The sequence below is a fragment of the Mesoplodon mirus genome, assembly GCF_964341445.2.
Source record: "Mesoplodon mirus genome assembly, chromosome: 4".
Classification (NCBI taxonomy): Eukaryota; Metazoa; Chordata; class Mammalia; order Artiodactyla; family Ziphiidae; genus Mesoplodon; species Mesoplodon mirus.
Genome location: NC_138979.1, coordinates 37,237,551 through 37,257,946, shown reverse-complemented (window position 1 = coordinate 37,257,946; position 20,396 = coordinate 37,237,551). Strand labels below are relative to the sequence as shown.

At 42.6% G+C, this 20,396-nt stretch overlaps 1 protein-coding gene across 1 annotated transcript in view; it reads right to left on the bottom strand.

Annotated features, from left to right (window-relative positions):
- IQGAP1 (IQ motif containing GTPase activating protein 1) overlaps positions 1-20,396 on the bottom strand; it is a 103,261-nt gene that overhangs the window by 17,052 nt on the left and 65,813 nt on the right. Inside the window, exons 16-30 of the mRNA XM_082616833.1 lie at positions 17,738-17,828; positions 17,399-17,566; positions 16,551-16,693; positions 10,975-11,145; positions 10,182-10,265; positions 10,007-10,078; positions 9,841-9,910; positions 9,251-9,459; positions 8,383-8,538; positions 7,983-8,146; positions 7,108-7,332; positions 3,139-3,279; positions 2,962-3,046; positions 1,596-1,828; positions 658-790 (exon numbers count right to left, since the gene is read on the bottom strand). Coding sequence (XP_082472959.1) covers positions 658-790; positions 1,596-1,828; positions 2,962-3,046; positions 3,139-3,279; positions 7,108-7,332; positions 7,983-8,146; positions 8,383-8,538; positions 9,251-9,459; positions 9,841-9,910; positions 10,007-10,078; positions 10,182-10,265; positions 10,975-11,145; positions 16,551-16,693; positions 17,399-17,566; positions 17,738-17,828 — 2,145 coding nt within the window. The remainder of the gene's footprint in view (positions 1-657; positions 791-1,595; positions 1,829-2,961; positions 3,047-3,138; positions 3,280-7,107; positions 7,333-7,982; positions 8,147-8,382; positions 8,539-9,250; positions 9,460-9,840; positions 9,911-10,006; positions 10,079-10,181; positions 10,266-10,974; positions 11,146-16,550; positions 16,694-17,398; positions 17,567-17,737; positions 17,829-20,396) is intronic.

The window sequence follows — 20,396 nt, the reverse complement described above, 5'->3', positions numbered from 1 at the left end:
ACTTTTACTTAAAGTTTCCAATATATAATATCTTTTAATTCAGAAAAAAGTGCATCAGATCAACATTATCGTTATTTTAGGGGTATTCGGCAAAGCCTTAAGAAGCTATTACCCCAGGTGACGGCGTCAGAAATGACAATCCCTGAAATTCATTTTATTTCCTTACTTCCTGTTCTATATGCCCCCAAGGGGGAAAGGAATGAATTATAAAAAATTGGGGGGGGGGAAGGAGTACCCAAGGGAAAATCACTCAAAGGTGACACAGAGGAAAAAGTTGGTATTCTAGATCATGTTAGAAAAGTAAGACAGAGGGCCAGGGTAAAAAGAAGGACCAGTAAAAACAGTATTTTATCAAGTCACTATATCAGGGGTCACAACAGAGATTCTGAAGCCCAGCCATGGGGATTCTGATTCAGCTGGTCTGTGGTGGGGTTCAGGAAACTTCATTTTTAATAACCAGCCCAGATGATTCTGATGCAGGTGGCCTGGGGATCACTTCAAGAAAGTTAATAATAATAAGCAAAGGAAGATAAACAAAAAGGCAGATGTGATGTCAGTAAGATCAAACTGAGATCTCTGGCTTCCAGAGATAGCAGGCAGCAGCCGGAGAAGGCAAGACAGAGCAATGAAATTAAATCATTAAAGAAAAATACTTACAGTGTGGGTGTTGATGATTTCACCAATGGAAATGTAGATCACAGGTTTGGTGAGGGTCACTAAATCAGAGTACTCATCCACATTAAATTTATCCTGAAGCTCTGGGACATCACAAGCAGTTTGGAAAAACCGTCTGAAAATAAACACAGGAGCCAGGCCCCAACAAGTGACACATGTGTGAGAAGTTGACGAAGGACATCCCACAAATCTCTGGGGCAGTGAGTTCAAACAGAAGCCAGTCAAGACAGTTAATTGTAGAGAAATTGCCACACGTTCGTTGTGCTTGACAGCCTCGGGACGTTGGTTCTCTTTCCACTTTGTTTTAGTTCTACCCACAAGAACTGCTCAACCATAATTTAAAACAGTTCTCAAACACCTGTGTTGTTAGCAGAACCAACTTTCTAAGACAACTGTCCCGAACTTGAACTCGCAACTGAATGTTTAATTTACAAATATTAAAAGCACTCTCCAGGGCTTCCCTGGTGGCGCAGTGGTTGAGAGTCTGCCTGCTGATGCAGGGGACACGGGTTCGTGCCTCGGTCCGGGAGGATCCCACATGCCGCGGAGCGGCTGGGCCCGTGAGCCATGGCCGCTGAGCCTGTGCGTCCGGAGCCTGTGCTCCCCAGCGGGAGAGGCCACAACAGTGAGAGGCCCGCATACCGCCAAAAAAAAAAGCACTCTCCAATTCTTTTCTGGTTACAAAGTAACATGTACCTAACATAGACCATTGTTTTTATGTTAAGTACAGTCTATTTCATAAGAATACATTTTAATAGCTCAAACATCCTCTCCATCATCCCCTGGAGCTCTGAGCACATGAGATGTATACAACACTGCAGTCCAGGGAATGCTGGGTGTGGTATTTAATCTTGTCTTTACTTTCAGAGTTAGAAACACGCCCACAGAATCTGTCAAGTACCTTGTCCCTTTCCCCTTACCTGAATTTCTGGTAGGACTGGGAAAGATACTCGTTAATGATGCTTAAGTGAGCATTATCTCCCAGAAACATCTTATTGGAAGCTGCATGCTGAAGCATCTTTGCAATGGAGCCAAGATTTCGGCGCTGGTCTGTGGTAAGCTGGCCTCCTGCTGACAGGTCGATGATGTCAAAGGCATCAGGAGCAACAATGGCTGGATTCATGTATCGATAGTAAAGCAAGTTACCAATAATCTGGGAACAGAGGAAAAAGAAATGGGTGTTAAAAACCATTCCACCAAGTAAGCCATAAATGACTTTGCTAGCAAAGAAAACCAGAAAATGTGGTCCTGTGAGAAAAAATTAACCAACACACACACACAAACACACACACACACACACACACACACACACTTACTTTCTCTCAAGGCCTGAAACTAAAATGACCAAACATCCCTTGGCTGGATGCAGAAAAAAAGAAAATGAGAACAGAATTGAAAATCACGACAATGAAAGAACAGATTCAGAAGGTAAAAATGACAGACTTAAAGTCTGTTATTGAGCATTTTAGGGCATCCTTTGTTCACATACCATGGCAGCAAATAAGGCTGCTGTCAATCACATGCACTTTTCATTTTCAGGTTGATGGGCTTTCATTTTAAGAAGCTAATGAACATAGCTAAAATAAATCCTTAAACACGACCTAATTAGCAGAGCATAACCTGTCCAACCCCCATCATCCTCATGCTGCAGACTTCAAAGGTGCACAAGTTCATGCCTCTGAAATTAAAGTCACTCAACACACATCTCTTCCACAGAAGATTTCAAGGACAGTCACAGCATTTCCCCTAGAGTTTCATTCAGAAAAAAATAAAATTAATTCACCTGAACAGAAAGTCTAGAATCGAGGCCTCACTGTAGGAAAGCACAGAACTAGGAGAGAAGAAAAAAGCGTTCAGATTAAAAAAAAAAAAGAAGAAGAAGGAAAAAAAAAGGGAGGGAGCATAGCTGAGTAAGAAAGAGTTATCAGCAACAGCCTTAGTGGAAACAACTGTGCTTGCTACCATTCACCTGGCCACCAGCAGAGGGAGCAATTCTTCAGCGAAAAGATAGGACTCAAAGAAATGTATCTCAAGACAGGAAAATCCATCTTCTCTACTTGTTTGAGGTCTGTGTGCCATTCAAACAACACAGGAACTATATAGGAACTAAAAGAGGTATCATTTACTATTTAAAAACACTTTCAAAATCTCACAGTCAACGGCGAGCTACTGACAAAATCTAGCTTAAGGTCCTTAATGAAAGTCTAAGGTCAGGCCTAGTCTTAGAACTTTTTCCTCAAAGGGCTATTATTGGTAGGGCAAGAATGTGCCAGCTTTCAGTCTTACCTTCAGCAGCTCATCTTCACCAGCATCAGGGAACTTCTCATGTAAAGAGTCCTTCAGCACTTTGGCAATGAAGCGCATCCCGTAACTGTGGGGTGGACAAAACGTAGTGAGAAGGGCCAGGGAGCAGAAGGCCACTAATTCTGGGCTCGACAGAGGGTCACAGCTGACAGCACTCACGGGATTTTGTCCACAGAGCTGATGATGGCTGACAGGAACTTGTCCGTCACGGCCCGCATGTTCCTGATGGAGTTGTCTAACCGTGTCCTGACTTCTTCATGAGCCAGAGCCTGCTCTGGGGTCACATCATAGGGTAGTTTGCTGGGAAAGCAGAAATTATCCCCATGTATGTTAGACCAACAGCCAGGAACAGCCTGAGGCGAGACTGTGTCTCTCATAAACAGAAAGACCCAGAGAGAGTAGGTAATTTTGTTGTGCTCATAGAGCTGGTAAATGGTGGGGCCAGAATTGGGGCTCAGGTTTTCAACTGTGAATTGGGTGCCTTGAACTATGTGCCAGGCACTTGGGATAAAAGGTATTGGAGACATGAAAGCTTCTTGAGTCTCTCATAGTCTGGTGGAAGAGACACACAAAGAAGTATCTGTAAACACACTGCACTACAAAGAAGAAGCTGACCAGAAGTGCTACAGTGCCGCAAAGAGGCTTCTATTCAGACTGGAGGAATCAAGGAAGACTTCCATAAGGAAGGGACATATGAACTCAGGAAAAAGGGAGAAGAAAGGTCTTCTGGGAAGGAAGATCAAATGCAAAGAAAGGGAAGAGGAAGGAGAAATGAGGGTGGAAGAGTAAACAGGAGCCAGATCATGGAGGGCCCAGTATATGATGCTAAGAAGTCTGGACTTTCCTAGAAGCCATGGAGAGCCATTAAGAGACAGATCTGAATTTTGAGGAGGATTGCTGTGATCCACCATGAGAAATGAACTAAAGATGGACAGTCACAGATGAAAGAGCTAGAAGACTAGTGCTACAGCCTGATCAAGAAATGATGAGAGCATGGGACTTCCCTGATGGTCAGGTGGTTAGGACTCTGTGCTTACACTGCAGGGGGCGTGGGTTCGATCCCTGGTTGGGGAACTAGGATCTTGCATGCCACGCGGCATGGCCCAAAAAAAAAAAAAACGATGAGGGCATGAACGAGGATGAAAGCAGTGGGGACCAAGGAGACAGAACTGAGAGATATCAAGGAGACACAATCAATGGGACATGGTGACCCTTTAGGTACTGGTGAGGGAGCTGACAGTTACATATAGGAACTGAAGCCAGAGGAGCTGACGAGATCATTCAGGAGAAGGCCCTGAGTCAGAAGGAACTGACAAGAGAATAGTAGATGTGCTAGAACACTGGGCCTAGGCTTAATCAGGAAGGAAACAAGGACAGGAGGGAGCTGAAAGACAAAAATGAATTGCAGGAGTCCCAGTGTGGTACTTTCAATGAGGTCAAAAAGCAGTAATGATTATCTTGGTGGCCTAAATCCAATCACAAGCGTCCTAATAAGAGAGAGGCGGGGCTTCCCTGGTGGCGCAGTGGTTGGGAGTCCGCCTGCCGACGCAGGGGACACGGGTTCGTGCCCCAGTCCAGGAAGATCCCACATGCCGCGGAGTGGCTGGGCCTGTGAACAATGGCCACTGAGCCTGCGCGTCCCAAGCCTGTGCTCCGCAACGGGAGAGGCCACAACAGTGTGAGGCCCGTGTACCGCAAAAAAAAAAAAAAAAGAGAGAGGCGGAGGGAGATTTGGTGCACACAGAAGAGGAGGCAATGTGGCGACGGGGGAGGGCAGGCAGAGACTGGAGTGATACAGCCACAAGGCCAGGAATGCCAACAGCCACCAGAAGCTGAAGAGGCAGGGAATGGATTTTCCACTAGAGCCTCTGGAGGGAGCACAGCCCTGCTGACACCCTGATTCCACCCCTTTAATACCAATTTCGGATTTCTGGCCTCCAAAACTGTGAGAAAATAAATTTCTGTTGTTTTAAGTCATCAAGTTTGTGGTAATTCATCACAGGAGCAATAGGAAACTAATACAAGCAAATAAGGACACAACTCCATTTGTCGTATGGTGGCTGAATTACAAACACTGGTAGACTAAGAACACAAGGATTCAGCAAAAATTAACAAAAGCATTCTGTCTGAAACAATTGGCTGTATTGAATTTATAAGGGCATTTATATTTTGTAAGTTATGTACTTTACATCTTTTATATCAGTAAAATATAACTGTATACGTATACGACATTTAAAAAAAGGTAGCAATGAGCAAAGAGAATGAAAGTGTTAAACTAAATGGGTGTAGTCAGAGAACAGAATATTAAATTTCTAAGATTTTAGAGGTGAACACTGCCAAGAGGGACAACGTCCCAGTTTGCTATGAGTTTCGTGGCCGAAGCTCAAGGATCCGTGATGCTTACATGCTGCATGGGCTCCCACCACATACCACTACACCTCCCAGTTATCCATATTAAAAAAAAAGTGTTAAAATCAATTTCCATTTTATGAAAAGCAAAATAAGACACGTTTCTGATAGGCACCTACAAGAAAAAATCTTGAAATACCTACTGGAATTTTGATCTAAAAATGACCGACTCATGGACCGGCAGAGGAAATATCTTAGTACCCTTGAGCCTATGTCCGTGGGGCTCTCATCTAGGGATGCCCTGAGCTTCAGTCAAACCTTCCCAGTCAACTACTGCAGTTGGCTGACCATATTGCAGGATTTGGGCCTGGTGCAGGTCAAAACAAAAATGGATTTTCCATCACACCCAGCAATGATCTGACTCTTGGGTGACAGGCTGACACAAAGCAGAGAACCAAATCAGGGTTGGTTCCCACACGATTCCCAATATGGGATAAGCCCTTTGTAGGAGTGAGCAGAATGTTCTGTTCTCTATCCAGGGTAATGTCCCCCTTTGCCTGGTGTCCAGGTACGTGGAAAGCAGCATTATTCAACATGTAGACCATTCTACCAATCAGTCCAAGACAGGATAAGGAGCTTGAGCCAGAATGTAATCAACTTCAGAATGGATACTTCCTTCATTGAGAAAGTCTTGCTACGGAAAAAAATGTCAGCTGAACTAAACAGTGTGTTTAGCGACACTGATGATCTACAGTTACTGGCCCACAGATCAAACTCTGAGTAGTAATCATATGGAGAGCTACTCCTCTTAAGCTCCAGAGAACTTCATGTATGATCTAACCCTACTCTACACCAAAAAGGAAAAAACCTTCATAGACTAAACTGCTCAGATCTCTATTCCTCACCCACCTGCCCTCACCCAAGCTGGATAAAAATATTTTAAACATTTTGGCTCTCTGAACTGAATTTTCCCAGCATTTCCCATATTCTACTGACACATTTTTCCTTTGGATGTGTTAACGCTGGTGGTGAGAACTACCGCCCCGGCACAGAACTCTCCTGGATTACGTTAATTTAGTTAGTCCAACTCTCAGTATTCCAGGGCAGCTCATCATTTGCCCACACCAGCTCCTCTTCCCTTTAATGAAACACAGTGATCTCACTCAGATCTGTGCGAGTCTTCCCATCCAACTGCATCTCTGCTGATGCCCAGTGTCCTTCCAGGTCCTAGACTCTCGCAAGCTCCTTCCACCTGACAGCATTCAGACATGAAGACTCTGCACCTAGCTCTTAGCAAGGCTGGCCCCACTGTACCCTTCAGGCCTCCACCATGTGACGGTTCACCTTCTCAGGGAGGCTCTCCCTAACCCCTCTAAGTTAGCTCCCTCTTAAATTCTCCATTACAGTTCCCTACAAAACATCACGAAACTCCCCTCAGTTTGCAACTTTATTTCTATGTACCTGTGTGTCATCTCTCCCACACAATAAACTATGAACAGAGGGCAGGGAGCATGTCTTCTTCATTCATTATTGTATGTCTCATTTGTTATCGTATTATTGTAGGTGTATCTAACACAGTGTCTGGCACTTAGTAAGTACTCAATAAATATTTGCTAAATAAGTGAATAAATTACCAGGTCAACTACTTAAAGAAGGGGTTTCTAAAGAAAACCTATTTAAGCAATCACTAATTTATAAATCAAAGAAATGTTAACTGCTTAAAAAAGAGAGAGAGAAAATAATAAAAACATGAAAGAAAAGGTGTTGTGGTTATCATACCTTGCCTCTCCTGTCTGAGACTCCATCTGATTAACCCAAGATTTGTAAATATCCACAGGGTCAGTTTTGATATTGAGAGATTTGTCATCCATAATCTCCTTAACCACCGGGGCCAAGATCTGTCTCAGCGCATTCTGGCCCCTGGCCCCACGGTTGAAACTTACAACCATCTTAATAACTGTAGGATTTCCTGTCACGATTTCTTGAATCTGATCTACTTTTGACCTATAAAACAAAAAATACAAATTCAATTCAAACTAATCACAAATCTACCAACCTAAAGATCCTTCCTACTTAAAGATCCCATCTCCTAAAAACAGAAATATGATAGTTGGAAGGAAAGGGTTACATGCTCTTTCTCTAGAAACACTCCCCAACACTCATCTGAATACCGGACCTTCCTGCTGTTGTTGCAAACTCAATCATAGGAACGTGATCAGGTCCTTTGTTAGCTAAAGATGTGAAATCTTCATGTTTAGACCAGCTTTTAAAAAATTCTATCTTAATACAGAATATTCCTAAAACTAATTTGGCAAATCTCTATCACCTCCCCAGAAACAGCGACATTTTATATTAGTGTTTATTATATTAGCTTATAATTAGCATATTAGTTTATATTGTGTATATATTATTAGTTCATATTGGTGTACAGTATATATATAATTAATATATAATTAATTTGTATTTTTAGTATAATTAGTCTGTGTGAGTGCATAATCTCTATTATTATAAAAGGTAAATGCTTCTTTTAGAGTAAGTATTTCACACATGTCACAGTATTGAGAAAAGGCACAGGCAGGCCTGAATCTCAAACTATGAGCACCTATGACAGTGGGGAGGGGTCCCATGTATGCCCTGCAGAAATCTGTCCGTACTTGATTTCCTCCTGCAGTGCTGTCTTAAAGAGCCGCAGGAGCAGGTACTCCTCTCGCTGGTTGGATGCGTAGTTGTAGAGTGTGAAGATTACAGAGTCCATGAACTTGGTGGACTTGTTCTGGGGCATCTGAAAAATCAGCTTCGCCAGATAGGTGGGGTTGGTCTGAAACGAAAGCAAGGGATAAGTAATTTCTAGATGACATGAAGGCTGGCACAAATATTCAAGATTTTTCAGCTTGAAGGATTAGAAAGTACCTGAGTAATAAAGAAAAACAAGACAGCCCTTTGCTCATCTCTCAGTGGAAACCAGAAGGACTTCCACAGAGATCTATGCATAAGGTTTTCTTGAGAAAAGTAAATTAACTAAATTTTACAATACTAATTCCAGGAGCCACTCACCTGCAGTAAATAAAACAGGTGTTGATATGCTTCCAACTTCTCTCTCTTCTCCTTGCTCAAAGCCTTGAGACCTCCCTTCTGTTTATTTAACATCATCATATCAGACAACTGTTCCTTATTTTTTTTGGTAAGTTTTTTACTGTGGGAAACCACATCCTGTAAACAAACACATATACATAAACCAAAAAGCTTTCAAAGATGAAACTCTGGGCATTACGGAAAGGTCTTTTAGCACCTAAAAACTTTCATGAAGGTCTACTGCACTGGCAGATCCCTTAAATATTTTAGAATCACTACACTGTACCTTATTTTCAGTACATCAATCAAATCTATTCCTACTTCCATCTTCCTATAAAGAACCTCATCTATAAAAATGTCCATTGATTCAGGAAACCAACTTCTAGGAATCTATCTTACAAAGTCTTAAACACAATAAAAGCTACATATACATTGAAACATTAACTGCAGTGTTATTCCATAATAATAAAAGTTGAAAATGTCAAATAGTCTAGAGAAAAAGAGGTAACTCAGATTCTTTCCTGATAAATTATTACACTGCCACTAAAAATAATATTTATGATGACTTTTCATATGGAAAATATCTTATCCTCTATATTAAATAAAAATGTAGGATATAAAATGATTGTTAGGGTGGTAGAATTATGGGATGATTTTTATCTACTTTTCTCTATTTAAAATTTTGTGATTAAATCACTTGATTTCTTATTTAACTTAAAAAAAAAAAATGTATGGCGTTCGCTGAGAAGAAAGCCAGCCTCCTACCCCCTCCCTGCAAGTCACCTAGAGAGAGACAGGGGTACCAAGCAGGACAATGTACCCCAAGGCCCTTACTGGCACTGGACCATACCTGTAGTGTAATTTTATTTTTCACTAGCAGTCCAATTTTGATATCCATGAGATTGAGGTCATTCTCCAGCTGCTGGTTAGAACGGATGAGGGTAATGACCTCTTCCCTCATCTTCATAAGATCAAGCTCCTCCTGAAAATCCTGGTCACTTTGGTCGAGCAGGTGGACAAATTTTCGGACCACAACCATAGGGGGATCCTCAGCATTGACTGACAGAAAGAAAGCATGTGTCAGACGAAGAATGGAACCGTCAATAAAAGTTCTGTGTCTTGGAAGACATCAGCACTGTCTTAAAAAAAAAAAAAGCTCTATTCACACGTAAGATATTTGTTTATTTTTGAGATGTGCAAAGACAACCACCAAGTGCAGTCTTCCCGGTCATGCTACTGCTATGTTGTTACGAGGAAGGCGAATACAGCAAGCAACAAGACATCAAGTCACAGGTGAGCAATGGGGCTTACGTCACAAGCAGCACCCCACCCCCCAAGCCTTGCCTGCAGGACAAGAAAAGAGATCCATGGAGAATACTCAGAACCTGACGGCTCTCAACCACTGCCTCAACTGTCCTCTGCTGAGCCACAGTTACTCACTGAGAGTCTTGTAGTCATCACGAGCTTTGTTTGCCCGAATAAAAGCCTGGATTTTGATAATGTCATTTATCTAAGGAACAAAAAAAGAGAAATTCCTTTGTTCTTCTGTCCACAACAATCACAGCAAAACTAACTCTACCGGTCCTTGTCACCCAAGGGTACTCACATGGTCTCGGAAATACTGTAGGCGATCTCTGTAGCGCTTTCTAGCTTGATGCATCCTTGCCAGGGACTGAATCTGTGGAAAAGGAAAAGGGGGTCCTGGAAATTAGAAGAGCCCTTCATCTCAACACATATCATGCTCACTCCCCACATCGAGAAACCCTGCCTGGGCTACACACCTTTATAACTTCATCTTTATGGGAGCGCAGGTAAGCTAAGCGGTCCTGATACGCCTTCTTCTGCTTGTATCCTCGCCACTGCGACTGAAACCATCAAACATTACATGTGACACATTATTTCCCAAGGGTCAGAGGAAGTTAAAAGATTTTGTCTTGAGATACCATCCAAGTGCAACTCATGATGCAGCTTTAAAAAGGATCACGTCCACCAGTGACAGGGGAAGGGGGGCCTGGGCTGTACCTCCACCAGGAGAGCACACCGGCTAACTTGCACCTCCCTGATGTGAGCACAGCACTTCACACCTTAAAGTGCATCTGCACAGATGCTCTCATAGGCTCCATACAACAAATCAGGTGAGGAAGGTAAGATAAATATTAGTATCCCCATTTATAGATGAGGACACAAACTTAGAGAAGAGGTTTACCACTACCTGGCAGTGCTGGAGCCATAATTCCTAACCCAGAATTCTTTCTGTGACATTGTGCTTCCCTGTCATTGAAGCAAAATCGCAGTTGCTTCTCTCAATATTCAAATCTGACACAAAGGAACAGTCTTAGAAGACAATGAGGTGCCCAAGAAGAACTGCCACTGAGCTGGATAACTCACCACACTAAACAGCAATGAGCACACATTGATTCCAATGGTAGGAGAGGAAGTGCTTGTCAGAAGAAGGACAAGACTAAGAGGTCAGAAGATGGAGGACACACTCAGACATTCGATCGTAGGAGCTGACTGTTTATTACCCCTGCTCTAGAAGCCCACTTGCTGTCTGTATAATAGGCTCTGAAATACCTGAATGCAGGTGATGGCAGGGATTTGTTTCTTCAGGAAATTCATTCTGGATCGGAATTCCTGCCGAACTAAGTATCCCCTGCAGCAAGCCTGCAGCTTGGTGATCAAGCCTTCGTTGGCCAGCCAAAGCTGTTCTCGGTTATACGCGGCAGTCACCCCAGAGATGGAACTCTGAAAAAGCAATGGTCACGTGAGAAGACAAACATAGGTGAGAATGGACACAAATTTTTACACAGTATCACACAAACTAATGCTCAAGGCTTTCCAAGGCTATACTAGATCTTTAGCCAAGACATGGGAATGCAGACTTCAGATCTATTTTTCAAGGCCAAGTTGTCCTCATACCCCCCAAAAAGTCATAAACAAAAACTTCACCTTCTTTTACCTCATATGTTATTACCTTTACTCACCTACCTAACACTAGCTGTGCCAGGAACTGTGCTTGCTGATCTGGGGTCATTGCGGACAAGAAGACAGAGTGACAGGTGACAACACCAAGGCCCAGATGCCCTGGAATGACACAGAGGAGGGCCCTGCAGGGGAGTGGACAGACTACAAATCGTCTTGAGAAGTAGCCCAGAGTGTCTGAAATGTTACTACAAGCACTGGAGAACCAGCAAACTTTCAAACGGGAATAAAGCCATCAGATTTATTTTTAGAAAAGCGGCACCGTTAGCAGAGTAGCTGACAGATTAGCCTGAGTGGGTGAATTAGGATGCTGTTATCGTATAATCCAAGTGGGAGAAGTCCTGGCGTGAATGAGGGCAGGAGTGGTGAGAATGGTTACTGAGAACACCTGGTTACCCACCTAATATCCATGGTATATGGATATACCATATATGACCCTGTCCTTGGTATCAGAGTCTTGATTTTTTTTTTTTCCTGGGCAACAGTGTGTACAGTTAAAGACTGCACTAAATTCTGGAAAGCACTGATCTAGGTTACATATTAGAATAATCCAAAAAATAGAGGAGGTGGAGTATAAGGTCTGCAAGGAACTGGGAGACAATAAAATCAAGAGACAAGATAAATGATAAGTTTGGGAAAAGGGACTTTTCTTTTGGGAAAAGAAAATGATGAAGGATTCAGTGAAAATACAGATTCACTGAAAGGGAGGAAAGTGGAGAGTGGGAGAACCAATTTGATGGTCACTGTTTTTTGTTTTGTTTTGTTTTCAGGGAGGTAGGAGGTTAGGTAACGTGCTGAAGTGAGGTAACATCACTCCTCTGTTTAAAATTCTTAGGTCCAGGAGCCTGACTTCAGACTATACTACAAAGCTACAGTAATCAAGACAGTATGGTACTGGCACAAAAACAGAAATATAGATCAATGGAACAGGAGAGAAAGCCCAGAGACAAACCCACGCACATAGGGTCACCTTATCTTTGATAAAGGAGGCAAGAATATACAGTGGAGAAAAGACAGCCTCTTCAATAAGTGGTGCTGGGAAAACTGGACAGCTACATGTAAAAGTATGAAAGTAGAACACTCCCTAACACCATACACAAAAATAAACTCTAAATAGATTAAAGACCTAAATGTGAGGCCAGACACTATAAAACTCTTACAGGAAAACATAGGCAGAACACTCTATGACATAAATCACAGCAAGATCCTTTTTGACCCACCTCCTAGAGAAATGGAAATAAAAACAAAAATAAACACATGGGACCTAATGAAACTTAAAAGCTTTTGCACAGCAAAGGAAACCATAAACAAGACGAAAAGACAACCCTCAGAATGGGAGAAAATATTTGCAAATGAAGAAACTGACAAAGGATTAATCTCCAAAATTTACAAGCAGCTCATGCAGCTCAATAACAAAAAAACAAACAACCCAATCCAAAAATGGGCAGAAGACCTAAACAGACATTTCTCCAAAGAAGATATACAGATTGCCAACAAACACATGAAAGAATGCTCAACATCATTAATCATTAGAGAAATGCAAATGAAAACTACAATGAGATATCATCTCACACCAGTCAGAATGGTCATCATCAAAAAATCTAGAAACAATAAATGCTGGAGAGGGTATGGAGAAAAGGGAACACTCTTGCACTGTTGGTGGGAATGTAAATTGATACAGCCACTAGGAGGTTCCTTAAAAAACTAAAAATAGAACTACCATACGACCCAGCAATTCCACTACTGGGCATATACCCTGAGAAAACCATAATTCAAAAAGAGTCATGTACCAAAATGTTCATTGCAGCTCTATTTACAATAGCCAGGACATGGAAGCAACCTAAGTATCCATCAACAGATGAATGGATAAAGAAGATGTGGGGGCCTCCCTGGTGGCGCAAGTGGTTGAGAGTCCGCCTGCCGATGCAGGGGATACGGGTTCGTGCCCCGGTCTGGGAGGATCCCATATGCCGCGGAGCGGCTGGGCCCGTGAGCCATGGCCGCTGGGCCTGCGCATCCGGAGCCTGTGCTCCGCAACGGGGGAGGCCACAACAGTGAGAGGCCCGCATACCGCAAAAAGAAAAAAAAAAAAAAAAAAAAAAAAAGAAGATGTGGCACGGGCTTCCCTGGTGGAGCAGTGGTTGAGAGTTCGCCTGCCGATGCAGGGGACACGGGTTTGTGCCCGGGTCCGGGAAGATCCCACATGCCGCGGAGCGGCTGGGCCCGTGAGCCATGGCTGCTGAGCCTGCGCATCCGGAGCCTGTGCTCTGCAACGGGAGAGGCCACAACAGTGACAGGCCCGCATACCGCAAAAGAATAAAAAAAGAAGACGTGGCACATATATACAATGGAATATTACTCAGCCATAAAAAGAAATGAAATTGAGTTATCTGTAGTGAGGTGGATGGACCTAGAGTCTGTCATACAGAGTGAAGTAAGTCAGAAAGAGAAAAACAAATACTGTATGCTAACACGTATATATGGAATCTAAGACACACACACACACACACACACGAAAAAAGAGGTCATGAAGAACCTACGGGTAAGACGGGAATAAAGACACAGACCTACTAGAGCGTGGACTTGAGGATATGGGGAGGGGAAAGGGTAAGCTGTGACAAAGTGAGAGAGTGGCATGGACATATATACACTACCAAACGTAAAATAGATAGCTAGTGGGAAGTAGCCCCATAGCACAGGGAGATCAGCTAGGTGGTTTGTGACCACCTAGAGGGGTGGGATAGGGAGGGTGGGAGGGAGGGAGACGCAAGAGGGAAGAGATATGGGAACATACGTATATGTATAACTGATTCACTTTGTTATAAAGCAGGAACTAACACACCATTGTAAAGCAATTATACTCCAATAAAGATGCTAAAAAAAAAAATTCTTAGGTCCAGGGCTTCCCTGGTGGCGCAGTGGTTAAGAATCCGCCTGCCAATGCAGGGGACACGGGTTCGAGCCCTAGTCCAGGAAGATCCCACATGCTGTTGGAGCAACTAAGCCCGTGCATCACAACTACCGAGCCTGTGCTCTAGAGCTCGTGAGCCACAACTACTGAGCCCACGTGCCTAGAGCCCATGCTCCACAAGAGAAGCCACCGCACAGCAACGAAGAGTAGCCCCCACTCACCGCAACTAGAAAAAGCCTGCGCACAGCAATGAGGAGCCAATGTAGCCAAAAATAAATAAAATAAATTTAAAAAAAAATCTTAGGTCCATACACAAAACATTAAGAAGGAGTGTCTCTGTGGAGGTTAGTAAGATTCTCAAAGGTGTACATGACCCAAAAAGAGTTAAAAATCACTCTGCTGGAAGATCACCCTGGCTTCCTTCACATGGCCCGTCAGGTCCTTGCCTCTCTTCTCTGCCTCCTCCACTTCGTATGCCAGTCAAAGGACCACTCGTCCTCCCTGAAATGGCCCATGTTCCTCCAGTCCTTGATGTCCTTCCCCACTCTGTCCTTTCTGTCAAGAATAGACTTCCCTGTTTCTCATCTGCTAAAATGTTATCTATGCTGTCTTTCTCCAGGATAGAATTAACTGCTTCCTTAACATTTCCTCTATTTTACTGTTATTAGAGCATCTATTTCTCTCTGTCTTACATTGCAGTACTCAGTTCTGTGCCTGCTGTTTTTACCACAATATTGTTAAAAACTGGAAAGTAGAGACTCTGATACATCTTTATAGCCCCTCAACGCCCAACAGAGAGAGTTCAATGAGCTTAGTTAAATTTAATCACCTGTGAAACCATTAGCAGTGAAGATGAAACACGGGGAAGGTACGAGACTATAATTTCCCTCAGAGGAGAACTTTAATAAACACAAGATAGAAACTCATTCCTCTGATAGGTGAGTTCTGAAGAAAGGGACTATTTCAGCTTTTACATACGTGAACATTCCATTTTTTTCTACACAGGATTTGGGAATAACTGCCCAATGGAAGTAGATAACCTTTTAAAAGTCCTTTACTGTCCCTTCTCTCTAGGAATCTTTGTGCGTATTAATCATGTGTCTAATCATGACCCACAGGAGCTTACTGAACAACGTCCCTCAATATATTTCCCTCTCCTTTCATGTACATTAGACAACTCTAGTTTGATAACCACGAGCTTAGCACCAGGTAACGCTGGAAGTGCTCAACAGCCCGTCAAGGACAAAGTAAGTGGTCATTACATACAAGGACTGCAAACTTAGTACCTCACCTTAAAAACTAACAGTGGGCATAAGGTAAGTACACACACGACTGAAACAAATCCAAGTTGGTTAAATTCTAAATGAATACAAAGACTATGGGGGGGTGGCTTGAAATGAAGATGGAGAGGGGAAGGAAAAGGAATTTTAATAAGAGTTGTAGAGGAGGTGACACTTTGAGATGGGTGTGCCTGGAAGGATAAAATTTGACACATGTAGATGGCAGGGGAGGGACATCTCACAACAGCAGGAACTTTGTTTCGTTCATGACTATATCTCCAGTGTCATTCATGACTATACCTCCAATAAGCAAAGACATGGGATAGGAAAGAAGCACTTTAAAAGCTGCTATAAGAAAAAATGCTAACTTTATGTGAAAGTGCAGGTTATATTCTAACACAGTACAGTTGGAATCTGTGGAATAGTCAGAAAAGAGATTAAAAATGTACACCGGGGGCCTCCCTGGTGGCGCAGTGGTTGAGAGTCCGCCTGCCAATGCAGGGGATACGGGTTCGTGCCCCGGTCTGGGAGGATCCCATATGCCGCGGAGCGGCTGGGCCCGTGAGCCATGGCCGCTGGGCCTGCGCATCCGGAGCCTGTGCTCCGCAACGGGAGAGGCCACAACAGTGAGAGGCCCGCATACCGCGAAAAAAAAAAAAAAAAAATGTACACCGGGAAAGATTAAGAGTAGTTGCATTTAATGAGAAGTCACAGCAACTTCTTTTGTTCTTTGCTGGATCATCCAGTTTTCTTTAAAAAGCACACAATTCATCTGACTTAAGTCTATAATCCAGATGTTTTACTAATTTAGGCCTTAAGCACTCTGACTGGAAAAATTACTCCAAAGTAGTTTGTTATGTAGCCTTAATTTTAGTCTAGGGCTTCTGACCATGTGCCCTGTTCCTCCTTAGTAATATTACCTCTAAAATACAGGTACTTTCTCTCAGCTTCTTCTTTTGTGAAGAAATGAGACCTACCTGGATCTCCTCCCGAGAAAGCTGCATAGAATTCTGCACAAAGTCTGGGGGTTCATCCCATCCTCCTTCCAGCGTCTCCAGATTGTGGTAATAATAATAGCCACCTTTCACCCAGTGCTTCACCCACTTGCTGTTATAATCTCCTGGCAGAAAATAAAGGAAAGATGAAAGAAACCCAGAGCCACACTCCCCACATTCACATGTCTGATACCACAGGATTGTTCTGGTAAGGGTTAACAAACTGAATGAAGACCATTCCAAAACCTGTCTCTGGGTCTATGAGAGTAAAGAACGATCCTAAGTCCCTCTTAAATTATGACTTTGTAATGTCTCATTTAGCTCATTCATATCCACAGTATAAAAAGAAAACCCCTATGAAGTCCAAATGGTGAAATCAACCTTGACTGCCTCTGTTCCTTCCGAAGCCTATACCTAAGTAAGACCTTATGTGTCAGAAAACTATTCTGATAAAAGACTTGCAGCCGTTCAGCCTCTCTAGTTAATTTTTTTAAAAGGGCCATGAAACGGGATGAAAAATCTTATCTTTATTCCCCTCTTTTTGCAGATAAACTACTTTTAAATATCTACAGGCTTAGGTGATCAGAACTACTAACACCCTATGAAAGATAAACGTTTTCAGAAAACTGACCTTTTTAATAACATAGCCACCCTCAAGGGGAAGAAAAAGAATATTTTCAAAAATAGGAATATTATCTCCTTGGGTCTTTAAAATAAGCCTAATACTTCTGAAGTACCTTTTCCTATAGCTTGTCCCTTTGCTCTACATCTGCCCTGTGATATTTTCAAGTTCTTACTTTCAGGGCACATATTTATTTACCCAAACTCACCTGCTGTCAGTTTTTTCTTCTTGGCTTCAGCAAGGTCACTCTGGTAAGTTTCACCACATTCGGGGATGACGCCATATAAGCCGACATCAGGGGAACGAAGGGCACTCAGTGTTTTTCCAACATCGCCATTCTCCACTGCTTCATTAATGGCAAAGATTCCTAAGGCAACTATCCCAGAAGAGAACTGTTACTGGAATAGTTTAGAAGGTGTCTAGATTCACCTACTAGCAAACTGTTCCCCCTACATCTTTCTATCTTGGTCAAGCTGAGTTCTAAGATACGGAGCACCTCGCCACCCCCACTTTCCACCAGAGTAGAAATAAAATGACTGATACATACACCTCTGTGCTTCTTGGGTGTCTTTGTTGGACTGCCATATTCCACCTTGAATTTCATCCAACCATAACACAGCTGACTCATCCTGGGTTTCCTACAAACCATTAAAAGCAAAACAATACTTGAGTCATCAAATCAGGGTACATGTCATGATGGCGGCTTCTGAGACTCAATTAGAGATAGAGGAAGAAGTTTCCAACATACAAGACACATGGAATAGTCAACTGGAAGAAGCCAGGCACCAAAAAACCGGTAAAGGGTTACAAGAGAAATATCACAGATGTAGGTGATGGATATAAGAAGATGGATTCAAGTTGTTCAGGAGGACAAGAGCTGCTAGAAGGGGCAAAAGGTCCCAACTGGGAAGGGGCCCAGGGACTTAAATACTGTGACAAGCATCATGACAAGAAGTACTTTTTAGAAAGCCTCCTTTGCCAACAATATTCAGAGGGAGTTACTATTCTCTAGGACTACTGCTTTTAGGACTATCAAGACGTTATCACATGGGAAGCCAGGAGTCACTATAGGCAATTTAATCTTACCACCAGCTTATATTCTAAAACTTGAAAGTTATATCAGTTGTTGGAAACTTAAGAACACATTTTCACACAGAAACATAATAAATGGTGATTAGTTTTCTCAGCATGGCCAACAAAAGCCTCTCTAGTCCATAGTGTAGTTTGAGCTGAATACTAGGGACAGAGGTGAAACAGAAGTGGAGTCTTTTTCTCCTTCTAGACAAGGCACCTCAGGTTTTAAAGTGTCCAGGTTGAGAGTCATGTCTGAGGCAATCTTGACAGACCCAACAAAAGTATCTGTTCCTGAGGCTTGAGCTAATAGCAACTGGGATAAATAGTAGCTCAAAAATCCATCGAGACTGCTTGATGTAAATATAATTTGCCAAGGCACCAATGAGGCGGCTGGGATCAGTAACTATAACTGTGTTGCCAGGTGAGGCAGGGTCTGGGCTGTGGGGCAAAATGGAAAGTTTCACTGCCTTCTGCAGGCCCAGCAGTTGAAGTGCAAAACCTTAGAGGAGGCTTGGTTTTCCTCCTGCATTACTAGGGAGAGATACACAATATTTCACTCAGCAGAGCCAAGCAGTCACAAATCCCTGCAATTTATAAAGCGCCTTGGTGACAGGGTAAGGCCAAAGGAAGGCATCTGAAATCGAAAGATTTCTCTCTAATTCAGAGTTTTAGAAAGATCATTTAACTTACAACCATAAGAGGCACCATCCCAATTTAAGAAGCTCATAGTCTTGGGAAAGGAAAAGAGTAACCCGATAAATAGAATGCAAGAACAAGTCACCTAATAGCTGCAGAACTTAGCACTTTCCTACCACTGGTCAGCTTCTGTTACTGAAAATAGAAAATGGCCACACACAATTCCCTAGAGTCATACGAATAAATACTGGCAATGCTAAGCAATAGTTTCAATACGAAACAATACAATGAGTCAGCAACAACTTAAACTGAGAAGTCATAAGCTAGACGGCTGAACGTGCAGTCTCCAAGAGAAGTGGCATAAAGACCCTTGCACCCCCAAAGCAAGTATTTCCACAGAACCAGGCCACTTCTGGCTCAGTTTTAGGCTAACGCATGCGTCAGCTGGCTCTGAGCAGAGTCTACTGTAAGCAAAGCTTGGGGGCTTGGCACAACCTTCCTTGCATCCAGAGAAAGGCGCAGCTTATCATGATTTCTGACCATTCAGAGTTCCATCTTCTCTGCCTCGGGCAGACTAAAGCAGAAGGATTAAAACAAACACGTCCATACATAATTCCCCCTAAAAAACAAGGTACAGAGCTGTGGGGTGAGAGGAGGAAAAAAAAAAAAACACAATGGAGCAGTGTCTCAGGTACATCAGGGGAAAATGATATATAGAAATACCCCTCACCAGACTGAAGGAGGCAAGATCAGTGACATACACCAACTCATCACAGTGTGAGGAAAGAACAGGCTCTCTCTGCTCCAATTAGATCGAATAAGATGACAAAACCCAACATCCTCCTGTTAAAGTTTGCTCTAAAGATTAACTCAAATCACTCAGTAGAGAGTTAAAACCCTGAACGAGATATTGTGGAGAATACTGAGATAAAATAGATTTAATGCGAAAATGCTATATAAAGTATATGCAAATAACATCCCCGAACAACTCTGACTGACACTTAGAAGCACACTGACTGCATTTTAGAAGAGGTAAAGAGATAGGGACCAGAGATAAGAACCAAATGAGTGGGCAATGACTGGAGGTAAAAGAGGTGGAGAAGCCACAAGATACGGAGAAAAGAAAGGGAAAAGAGATGAAAGAATGGTTACCGTACATATATGTGTGTATATATTCGGAAACCACAAACACACACACTTGCAAAGGGCACTTCTCACCCCTTAAAACCTCCTTAAAAGTCTCTCCTATTATATGTGGCATGGATACATGTGTCATGATTGATAAAATATCACACATATGTATTGATAATATATACGTAACATATTATAGATACATATATGTGTAACATAAATGTAATGTTTTATCTCTCATCACATATGTAAACTATGCTATATATACATATAAACCACTCCATACCTACCATAGACACATGTAAACACACATACATGAATCTATACAACATATATATCAACACAAGCACTGATCAATCAGAGTG